At 37.7% G+C, this 11,589-nt stretch overlaps 1 protein-coding gene across 1 annotated transcript in view; it reads left to right on the forward strand.

Annotated features, from left to right (window-relative positions):
• The window catches only part of LOC126418514 (ubiquitin-fold modifier-conjugating enzyme 1), a 40,430-nt gene extending 30,005 nt beyond the window's left edge, over positions 1-10,425 (forward strand). The window contains exon 4 of the mRNA XM_050085315.1: positions 10,042-10,425. Coding sequence (XP_049941272.1) covers positions 10,042-10,122 — 81 coding nt within the window. The 3' untranslated portion in view covers positions 10,123-10,425. The remainder of the gene's footprint in view (positions 1-10,041) is intronic.
• The last annotated feature ends 1,164 nt before the right edge of the window (positions 10,426-11,589 follow it).

Raw genomic sequence — 11,589 nt, forward strand, 5'->3', positions numbered from 1 at the left:
GACTGAATGCCTCCTGGTGAAGGTGCGAGCATGTAATGTGATAAGTAAAGTGTACAACCAGAGCAGAGACAAACTAGGTAATCTTCGTAGTGACTGTGTGGGCCACGGATGGGGAAATTCCCTGACACAATTGATTTTCAGAAAAGGCATGTTGTTATGGCCCAACATCCGGAATCGAACAGCACTGAAGCAGAGAAGATGGCGAGCTGTTTGTGTCCTGTCGTCATGAGCTTCTATGTAAAGTAGTTAGATGGTGAATCCATGAGAAGGTGATAAGGTGTTGAAAGTCCACACCTCATCAGAGAATGTCTGCCTGCTCTGTAAACCAGGCTGAGCTGTAATCTGATGGCAAACTGCAGTGCTGGTGCAGACACAAATGTTTCAGAGCAGACCATTTTGAGCATGTTTTTAAACATGGGAACCCACAGCATATGACCTCTACATATTTTCTTCTTGGTCCCACAATATTGCAGTGGACACAGAATCATTGAGATCTGACCATAAGTGAACATAAATGTGTCGCCTTGTTGGATGAGCTGTTTTTGTTGTTACAACAGGTTGACAATTGTGTCTAAAAATTGCATCATACAGACAAATATCTGCTCAAAAAGTGCACCGTGCTGTGGACACAGGCCTGTGGGAGCTGCATTATGCTATGGAGGCCTTCACTTGTGCATTGATAGGGCTTGTGATAGTAGTTGAAGGCACTGTTACCAACTTTATGAACATTATCATAGACCCTTCATTCTTGATGTCTTCTGCAACAGCAGTGGTATCTTCCAGAAGGATAACTTTCAGATTCACAAGGCCAGGACAGTACCACAGTGGTTTTTGGAGAGCAGGGAACTAATTTTGTGAATGATGCTCTCACCATTTGACTGAAATGATTTTTATTTTATTGTTATTGTTTCGGCCTTAGACCATTTTCAAGTACAGAAACACATTTATATGTCAAAAATCATAAGACTGGTATAAAATAAAAGTCCTTTTTGAAAAAGCGTATCTGGTCATACAGGCCAGATTTGTCGTTCGTAAAGTTTAATTGTTTTAAAGATATCTTCACTTTTACTAATGACATATCTGGCCAATATGACTAGAAGTACTTTTTTTAACAAGGACTTGTATTTCATGCCAGTATGATGTCTTATGACTTATTTAAGTTTTTGTACTTGAAAATGGCCTAAAAACAAAACAATAACACTTTTTACAGTCAAATAGCAGCAGCATCGTTTGAAACATTTACCATGGCTGTGGCTCCCCAAAATAAAAATTATAATTATGGAACTAATGTTTACATCTTGACCACCAAATGATCCTGATTGGAAACTGGTGGGACACATCAGGCACCAGCTATGAAATCACAAGCCACTGGTGTGTAATTGAACAGTGGAAAATCCAGGATGGAATGTAACAATATTGTGAAAAGGAAAATTGCTACTCTCCATATAGCAGAGATACTGAGTCGCAGATAGGCACAACAAAAAGACGGTCACAAATATAGCTTTCGACCAGTAAGGTCTTTGTCATTTTGTAGGTAATACCTTCAAATGAGAAGTAATTGTGGTTGTCGGTTTGGAATATGTCGGACGTTGGGAAAGGTAGTGTTCAATAGCGGTAAGGCCATGGGCATTAGAGATGTTAGTGTAAAGGGAGGTAGTATCAATAGTGACGAGCAGGGCACTGACGAAGGCCTTACTGGCCAAAAGCTATATTTGTGACAGTCTCTTTGTTGTGCATCTCCGCTATATGGTCTGTAATTGATCTACATATACATCCATACTCTTGAAAATATGAAACGATTGTACAGCATCAACGGCTGGAGTCCCAACCTGGGGAAGTTCTGCCACCGAGTTGCAAGTCTTTCCAGTTGATGCTGTGTCAGGCAATTTGCGTGTCGATGGTGACGAAATGACGACCAGGACGATACGACATCCATCCCTGAGCAGAGATTTCAACCCGGTCGTGAATCAAACCTGGGATTGCTGCATGGCAGTGAAATGTGCTGACCACTCAGCTAAGGCGATCGACCATACTCTGCAAATCACTGTGAAGTGTGTGGCTGAGGCTACCTCCCATTTACTAGTTATTGGGCAATTTTACCTCATTCACTTGTGGAGTGCAGGAAGAATAATTTCTTAATCACCTGTGTGCATTGTAAATAGTCTAACATTGTCTTCATGGTCCCTACGGTCCTAGATTTATCACTTAAATTTGCTTCTTGAAACTAAACAGGCTTTCATAGAACAATTATTTTGGTCCCATAAGACCTTACCATAGAACAATTTGCTTCTGTCATTTAACATTTGCCAGTTCTGTTCTTTCAGCATCTCTGTGACTGTCCCTTTCGTTTATATGTGCATTACCTCCTGTAAGTCTCATTTTGTGTGGATCCCTACACACTTGAGTAATTTTCTAGGATGGCTCACTGTCACGAGTGACTTGTAAGCAATCTTCATTGTAGTACACCACTGATAAACCAAAGTTTGCCATCTGCTTTAATTGTGTGGCTGAGCCTACGTGGTAGTGCCTTTTCGTGTCCCTATAGATTATTACAGCCTGGTATCTGTATGAGTAGACAGATTCCAGTTGTGACAGACATTTTAGCCATAGTGTACTTCAATTCTGCATTTTATTAACTACCAATACATTTCTAGACATTTAAAGCAAATTACCAATCTTTTTACTACTTTGAAATCCTATAAGTTCACTGAATAAAAATTAAAAAAGATACTACTTTATCTATAATTGCATAACCTACAAAAAGTCTGAGTTTACTATTAATATTGTCTGAAAAGTCATTAATATACAATATGAAAAGGTAAGATTCCAACACACCTCCATGTGAAACACTTGAAGACACATGTCTATGACTCTCCATTCAGTATAACGTGCTGTGTTCTCCCCAGCAAGAGTTGCTCAATCATTGGTTGGTACACCATACTGTTGTACTTTCAGTATCAAGCTTATGAGTGGTACTGAGTGAAATACCTTTTGGAAGGCCACGTGAGTGTCTCGATAGCATTTCAGATGTCACATGAGAAAGGTGTGAGTTGGGTTTCACATGTACAGGACTTGCGTGATCTGCGCAGACAACTAGTGGCACATATCTCGGGAAGCCTAATAAGTACTTGTTGAATGCACACCACCTGTTAACAGGTCAACAAGTTTAAACTTTTTTTCTGCACCTTGTTTGTGAATGGATGAATTAACATAATTTTAGGGTGCTGAATTCTACTGGTAAAATCAGTTTTTCTCTATCACATCACATTTCCTTGATAGGCAGCAGAATAAAAACAGAAACAAACAAACAAACAAACAAGAAATATTCATTCAGAACTTTAAAACTCAATACAGTTAAATATTTATGTATGTACCTGACAACAATAAGAGATCTAAATTAATTCACAACATATTTTCAACTTTTAACTTTCTGTGCTGTTTGAAAAATGCTCTTCTTTTGTCTGCCATTTTTTCACTCTCAGTAACAAGACCCCAACAGTGGTTGCTCATCATCAGAGGGTTCCAATGACCTTGATAATAGCATTTCATCATACAAATTTCTCAGTGAAAGTGCTCACCTTGTTAGTTGCTTATGACTCCAAAATTTTCCGGAAAGATATCCAGGTAGGAGTATAAAAAGTGAATTTTTAATGACATTCTGCACCTCATGTTCTTGCATGTGTCAAACAGATAGTTCATAATGGAAACATGGTCATCATCTCTTCTGTTGCCCAAAAACCCCATCACAATTACTTTAAAGGAGATGAGCATCTAATTCAATGTCAAAGGTTGGACTTTTCATCCATTTTTTTTAATGTCATCCAACAAATATACCTTCCTGCAGCTTTGTTTCACTCAATTTAGGAATCTTTTCTATCAAATTATTGAAGGCCCAATAGTAAAAAAATAACTTAAAAACTCAGAAATCTTACTTGCTAGAACACTTTGAAAAGTAGATTCAGATTCTACAGACCAAACTACATATTAATTGATGTATCACAACCCAGATGCAAAACAGTTGTTGAGTAGTGTAATCAATGTTATATTGCAATCGACAGGTTTAACCAACAAACCACTAAGCAGGTGGTCACAGTATTTTGAGTTATTGATGTAGCTGAATTGCTGGTGTTATTGGTATAATCAGAATTGTCATTAACAAGCTAATGAAAAAAAAAAAAGACTATGACTGGCAATGTGTGCAGGGGATTAATCAATCATATGAAGTCTACAGGTAGTGCCACCTCCGGGGCTTTCTGTGTGTTCATTTATGTTTCACACATTTTATAATGCCACATACCCACTTCCATTAGTGCATCATTTCAGAGTTTTCGTACCTTTTGGAATCCACCAGAGATACTTCAAAAATCCATTTACCTGACTGCAGGCTCTGCCCATCCTCATGTCATTTGCATTAAAGTCATATTAAGTCATCTGCGCTAGTCTGTTCCCCCCAGTCCATTCCCCCCCCTCCCCATGGGCAGCATGCATCTCTCAATTCTTCCCTGATAAATCGTCATTTGTGAATGGTTTTGAGATTAGAAATCTGTCTTGCTGCCATAAGTCAAAATAGGCAATGAACAATGATTGTAAACTTTGCAGGGACATGTTGAGTACTCTGTTTTGAAAACACTATTTAGCCTACTTATACAATTATTTCCTTTACTGTGTTGTTATATCCAACTGATGTTAATACAAAAAAAACAGTCTACTGGTTTTGTGACTACGTTGTCAATCCGTACTTTTTGTGTGTTGGTTACATATTATTTTAATCTCATTGTAATTGATTTTAAGCCTACTTTTAAATTTGCTCTGTTAAATTCTGCCAGTCATTGGTGATGTTTTTCAGCACTGGAAGCAAAACGTGCAGTATCCCCCCGCCCCCCTTGATGCAGGGATTTACTCTTGCCACATTGTTTTTCGGGATATATAAGTATATGGCGAAGACCTACAAACATCAACAAAACACATTTATTCTATTTTTGTTGCACATTTTAGAACACTTTTTTTTTTTTGCCAGATGAAATCTTTTGTCCTAGTCTTAGATTGTTTTAGTTTATTTTTAGTCAATGTTTGAGTTTCAGTTTTTGGATGCAAAAGTTGAATGGTCGTTTGTTCACACTATTTCTTGCTTGGATTCTCCAAGTACTTGTTGAATGCACTTTGCGGGTTTTAGCTGCTACTTAGATACTGGTATTGAACTCTGCAATTTTGTGTGATTTTTTTTTAAAGATTATACTGTAATTTTTCTTTGCTTCATATCTATTTTCTTACAGTAAATTTGTTTGGGAATTATTTTATGTAATTGTTAATGTTTTGGACATTACTTAGAATTTCTTCACTTAGAATTTCCTTGTTCCTTTTAAAATAACCTTGAGAACACAATGGTGTTTCTGATCAGCATAATAGGTCACACAGAAACCTTTAAATAAAAATTATGAGATAAAGTCAACAGGCACCACATGTTAGTGTAACAGTGCAGAAAAACTCCATTAACTTGAGTCATTGCACCTTTTCCAGCTTCTGTGCCTTAAGTTCCAGTATTGTAGTACGGAAATACAATTCAAATTAATAGCAGAAGATATTTAAAAGTGCATTGCCAATTCCATTGGTGTGTCTTTTCATGAACTTCCTCCCATGTTTCTCTAGTCATTTTGTTCACTGTAACTTCTAAAAATAGTCTTGCAGGTTATTTTAAAAGCTGGATATAGCCTTTTAGTCAATAAATTTGTTGTGTAGTCTGATCCGTAAAACCTGTACTGAACATTAGTATGCCTTTACAAACAAAGACAATAAGACTGTAATCATTGACCAGTATCTCTGCGAACATGCTGGGAAAAATTACATACACTTGTCAGCACAAAAGTGGTCGTTGAAGACCATAGTCAGTCAGTCTAATACACCATTTTCTGGATTTTGTTGGGAGCACACTGTAGAGAAATTACTACTTGAAATATTATGTAAAAATGGCCCTGTCTGTTTCTTGACCTATTCCAAGAAGGCACAAAAAATTTTTTGTAAATAAAATTCTCAGTTATTATGTAAAGTTACTCTACATGGACCCTTAACAGGAAAATTTTTGCTGGGTATCACTGTAACTGAATGGCCAACCTGTAGGCTTTCTACGAAGGCAGAGATTTAATTTCATGTTAGGTTGCAACAGGTTTTTTGTATTAAGATTTACGTACCATCTGGAAAATATCCCTCTATTCCAGTGATGTGCAATTAATTTTCCACAGTAGATGTAACAGTTTTTAGACTTGGTCAATTAGGGTCACTTCTGGTGGCAAGTACGATAAAAAGTGATTATTCAGCGTATACAACACCAGCACAAAACATAGATGTTCTTATGATCATATTGCTGAATTGTGGCAAGGGGAGGCTGCACTAACTTACCTACTTATTTTGGTGTGCTTTCACACCCCAAATAGGGCCCAATCAACAGTAAATCTTGTAAAGATGATTCAGTTCACTACACCTTCCTTTTTGAAAAAGTATGTAATCATAACACACATCATTTAATATTATTGTTCTGGCAGTCCCTTCCCAAAGTTCACCTTAACAATATGTCATGATAAATCTCATAAAACCTTTCAAAATACACTTCTTCTGCACCATGCATGTTGAATAAAAGACACTGAGACATGCACATTTCTTTGGTCTAATAGTAATTGGAAAAGAAACTTCGATTATATTTATGAAATGTATCTGTGTGTCCAGTTAATGGTAAGATACTGTGTGAGTAATGATACAAACAAAATGTGCTGTGATTATCTGATGTGCCATATTCTATTATTCTGCCCTGTATTATAAAAAATATTATGAAAAAGATAGATTGCTACTAACCGTATAGCGGAGATGGTGCGTCACAGTCAGTCACAGCAAAAAAACTGCTGGTCTGGCCTCGACAGTCAGAGACAGTGGTCATGTGTGTGTCAGCTGTGTTCCAGTGAATGTCTATTTCAGGAGGCAGCCTTCTGGCCAAAAGCTTACGTGTCCAGTAAATCTTTTATTGTACCTGTCTGCAACTCAACACTCCGCTATATGGCGAATACCGATATGTCCTTTTCATAATATTGTCATTATTCCATCCTGGATTTTCCATTGTTTGATCTTGTCTATATTATGTTATTCTGTAATTATTGCGGTAGTAAAGTTAATCTTCAGTTTTATTAAATATATTTAATTACTCAGGTGGAAAAATAAAAACGTGATTGTGGTGATTTGAACACACGATGTCCTGGCTGGTTGTGATGTCTCTTGAAGCTTTTTCTTCCCAAAAATTGATTTAATGTTTCCTACAGGTGATACAAATTAACAAAATAAAACAAAAATAATCACTGAAAGAAGGGTCTGAAATGAATCCTGCTGTTGTGCAGTTATTTGACAGTCTGCAGACTACTCCACCGAACTCAGCAGTCACTGTATTTTACTATTGTTGTTGTATCCTTGGCTCCACTGCACCACCATAAGTCCAAATCATAGGAGTGACATGGAGCAGATTTTCTTGTCAGTAAGGTGTAACTCCCTCAATTATGCTCAAAAGTACAATATCAGCACAATGTCTTTTAGTTCCTTATAATGTGTGATCTCTTGTGAATGTGAAACATGTCTGAGAAACGCATCACTATACTGAAGCAGTTTTCGTGACATGCTTCTTTGTATGTGCCATGTTTAGCGATTTGGCCCACAACACGTGATGTTGTTGGTCTTGGGCAAATCATTAATATTTGGTTAGCTCTCAAGGAAAGTTCACAAACTGTACCGTTTGATGCTGAATTAAGTTACTTCTTCACTTTACCAAGTATAAATATTTTTCTGCTTGGGTTACACTGTAGAGTGCTATCAGTGATACAAAATACAGTATAATTATATTGGTCATAGATTGTGAGACTCACATGGTACACTTTCACATGTTCTGCATTTCCTGCTACATGCCAAGTTCTATTGCAGTATCATACATAATTAAATTCTGAATTTTTATTTTGGAACAAGAATGGAAAGTGTAGGCACAATGGGGTGGGGGTGTTCCCATGTGTTTTCCGTGTGTGTGTGTGTGTGTGTGTGTGTGTGTGTGTGTGTGAGAGAGAGAGAGAGAGAGAGAGAGAGAGAGAGAGCGCATGCGTGTGCACACGTGTATAGTAGTTGTATTGTCACATTTCATTTGTTAACCACAGATATCTGGAATTTGCTGATATATTGAAAAGTCCTTTTGCAAAGGATTTTTCTTTAAAAAAAGTTTTTGATGACTCATCCGTCATCATTGTCAAGAAGTGACTCATAAGTAATACTATAGGTGATATTTTACATGCGACAGTCAGCAGACAGTGGTATGGTGACATCACACAATATGAGGTATGATCAAAAGGTAATAGGAATTTCTGTTTTTCTTAAATAATCTTTATCTATTCATTGACATTAGCTTTGTCCCCTTCAAAGTACTAATACACTTGGGCCAGTGCTTTTTCCAATCGCAGGAGGACTTAGGGGACTTGCTTTTCAATGTGGGGGCTGAGGCAACATAATTGTTTCGTTTTTTGCCAGAAAATCATGAACAAGTATTGAGAAGTTAGCAGAAGCATTAGTGTGATGCAATTTCAAAGATTGGTTTTGCCACAATTCTGGTTGTTTTCTTTGGATTGTTTCACGCAGATGGCACATAACTTCCAGGTAGTATTCCTTATTGACAATATTATGACTCCAAGACAGGAACTCATGATCCAGTGTCCCATTTTAATCAAAGAAAGCAGTGAGAAGTACCTCCAATTTTTTCAGTCTTGGCTCTTCAGGCAGTTTTCATTGGGACAAATAGGACTTGGTTTTGATGTCATACCCATATACCCATGTTTCATCATCTGTTATAACCTTCCCTAGAATTTCTGGATCATTGTAGACTTCATTTGGTAATTCCTGAGCAATGTCTAAGAGACATTGTTTTTGGTTGAAATTCAATATTTCGGAACAAACTTTACTGCTACATGTTTCATACCCAAAACCACCCAAAAAAATTGCTTGGTATGAGCCAAAGAATATGCCGACATCAGCAGCAGCCTCTCTGTTGGTGATTTGGTGATTTTCTCCTCTTTTTTTCCCCAAATCCATTTTCTTTACTTCTTCCACATTGTCATCAGTACTTGATGTCTAGGGCATCCAGGGTGGTCATTGTCTTCAACGTCTTCTCCACCCTCTTTGAAACTCGTAAACTCTTTGTCTTACTCACACCAAAATCCACAGTCAAGATTTTGAATTCAGTGCTTAACTTTATTCCATTTTTCAATTAAAATTGAATGCATATTCTTTGATCCATCTTTTTTGAAAGTAAAAATTCACAGAGCACTTGAAAACACGTATAACCTTGTGATTCTTGAGTTTCTCCCGGCGTATTTGATAGTCAAAATATCCACGGGTGTGCTGCCGGTCTACAGTGTCCAACGGGCCCAAGTTAGATCGCCGAAATATTGTGCCCGTTGGACACTGTAGACCGGCAGCACACCCGTGGATATTTTGACATATAACCTTTTCAATTGTTAGCAATAAACTAAATATTCAAAACGGCTCAAAATGGAAGCATACATCAGGAACATGTGTAGCAACAAGTTAGAAAATAAACTGAAAATTATACGTATAAAGTCTGTGTAATTACAAAATACCTATTACTTGTTGATCACACCTCATACTGCTCTATATTATTCCAGTGGTAGAGGAAATAGCTGAAAGATGGAGTTGTTTAAATGTAACTGCCTGTTTTTTTCAGGAAAACCTAGTGAATTTTATTTATCCATTTATTGTTTGGTAACTGATTCGCACATATTTGTGACCTCTAACAGGACCATGCCTAGTATGACACTATGATGTTCAAACCAACTTTCAGATTGAAAATAGCTTTACCTTATGTATTGTTCATTGTTATGAAATAATATGTTCTCACCTGTCTCATTAAATTACTTGCAAAATTGGACCTTAAAAGAAACAAATATGCTGCCATGTTTTGGAAATAACATCTGTTTACAGAAAAAGTAAGCATATATGACATTATTGTTGCAGTTGGGACCATGGTTGGCAGTGGAGATTCCAGATATGATTGAGAAAGGAGTCATTTCGTACAAGGAAAAATCAGAGGGATGACCCATATGAAGAGAATAGGACAAATGAGATTTGGTGTCGACAACAAATGACATCCAGAAATTAACTGGCTGTGAATGTCATTCCTTGACCATAATTTCTATTGTACTTTTGCGTGCACATGTATGAAAAGTTGACACACAGAGATATTTGTGAACATACAGAGATATTTGTGATTTAATGTAATGTCTGTTTCTATCTTGTACATTTTGTTTTTTGAAAGAATATAGTGTCCTTATGCTGGCTATAAAGAAACATAATGTGTTGTTTTGAAAGAATATAGTATTAAACATTGTGTATCATGGATATATACTACTGTTTCTCAAAATTGCAACACCCAGAGTCTGAATCGTTCCAAAAACCAGAGGAAGTGTAGAACAATGGAACCATAATATGTGATTAGGATTGCAGAGAGATTACATGCACATATGCCCATCAAAGCCCTCTTTTGTGTGAATAGACAGGTCAGTGTTATGCCACTCTGTCGGTAGACAGTTGTCAAATGAAGTGGAAACATGCAAGCAAGCGCCGGTATGCCTTGTTGATGCCAAGGGGTGCAATATCAGCGAATGAGAGAGTTCGAGCAGGGTGGAATGATTAGTTTACAGAAACATGTTTATCACACAGTGACATTGTGGCTCATACAGAGTATGTTGCTACTAGAGTGATGCATGTGTGGAACCAGAGGTTCATATACAACTACAAGTGAATACTGGATCACATAATGTGACCAGAATGCAGAATGACCACCACCTTGTCTGTATAGTAGTAAGTGATAGAATGGATTCATCCACAGTGTTGGCTGGATAAAAGGAGTACTAAAATGGGTGTGAAGATATATGTGTATGCAGCTTGTGCCATCTACTCAGGGCTGAACTGGTGGCACATGTGCCATCCCATTAACTTCTGTTCACCATACACTGCAGACTGCAGTGGGCCTGTGAACTCTTGTCACTGTTGTGTTGAGTTGTGAAATATGCTGTTCCTGGATGAGTCCCCCTTCAACTTGACGTACACCAATGATCACATAATGTGTTTCACAGTACTGTGGTGAACACAGTTGGGGAGACTGCATTGTTGAGCAGCAAATGCCAAGAGCGATAGTTTGGGGTATCATTGGCTACAATGTGCTGGATACGCTGCACAGTATGAAAAGCAAATGCTACAGCATGCAGGTTTTAGAGCTGAAGGAACTGCCCCCTCATGCATGTCATGTTTCAGCAGTTTTTTGGAAACACATGGTGAGGGATGTGCAAGCCTACTTCAAAAAACAAGAGGTACCACTGCTTCCCTTGGCTGCATGTTCACCTGACATGCCCTGTTAAGCATGTCTGAGATATGGGTGGTCAGCATCTTGTTTGTTCTGATCTTCCTGCAAGCACTGTCAGTGCTTTGTAGACACAGCTACAAACAGTGTTACAATGTGTTTCCTAGCAGCGTATCCAGGCCCTCTTTGATTCCGTGCCTCAA

Source organism: Schistocerca serialis, chromosome 9 (genome assembly GCF_023864345.2).
Source record: "Schistocerca serialis cubense isolate TAMUIC-IGC-003099 chromosome 9, iqSchSeri2.2, whole genome shotgun sequence".
NCBI classification, from domain to species: domain Eukaryota; kingdom Metazoa; phylum Arthropoda; class Insecta; order Orthoptera; family Acrididae; genus Schistocerca; species Schistocerca serialis.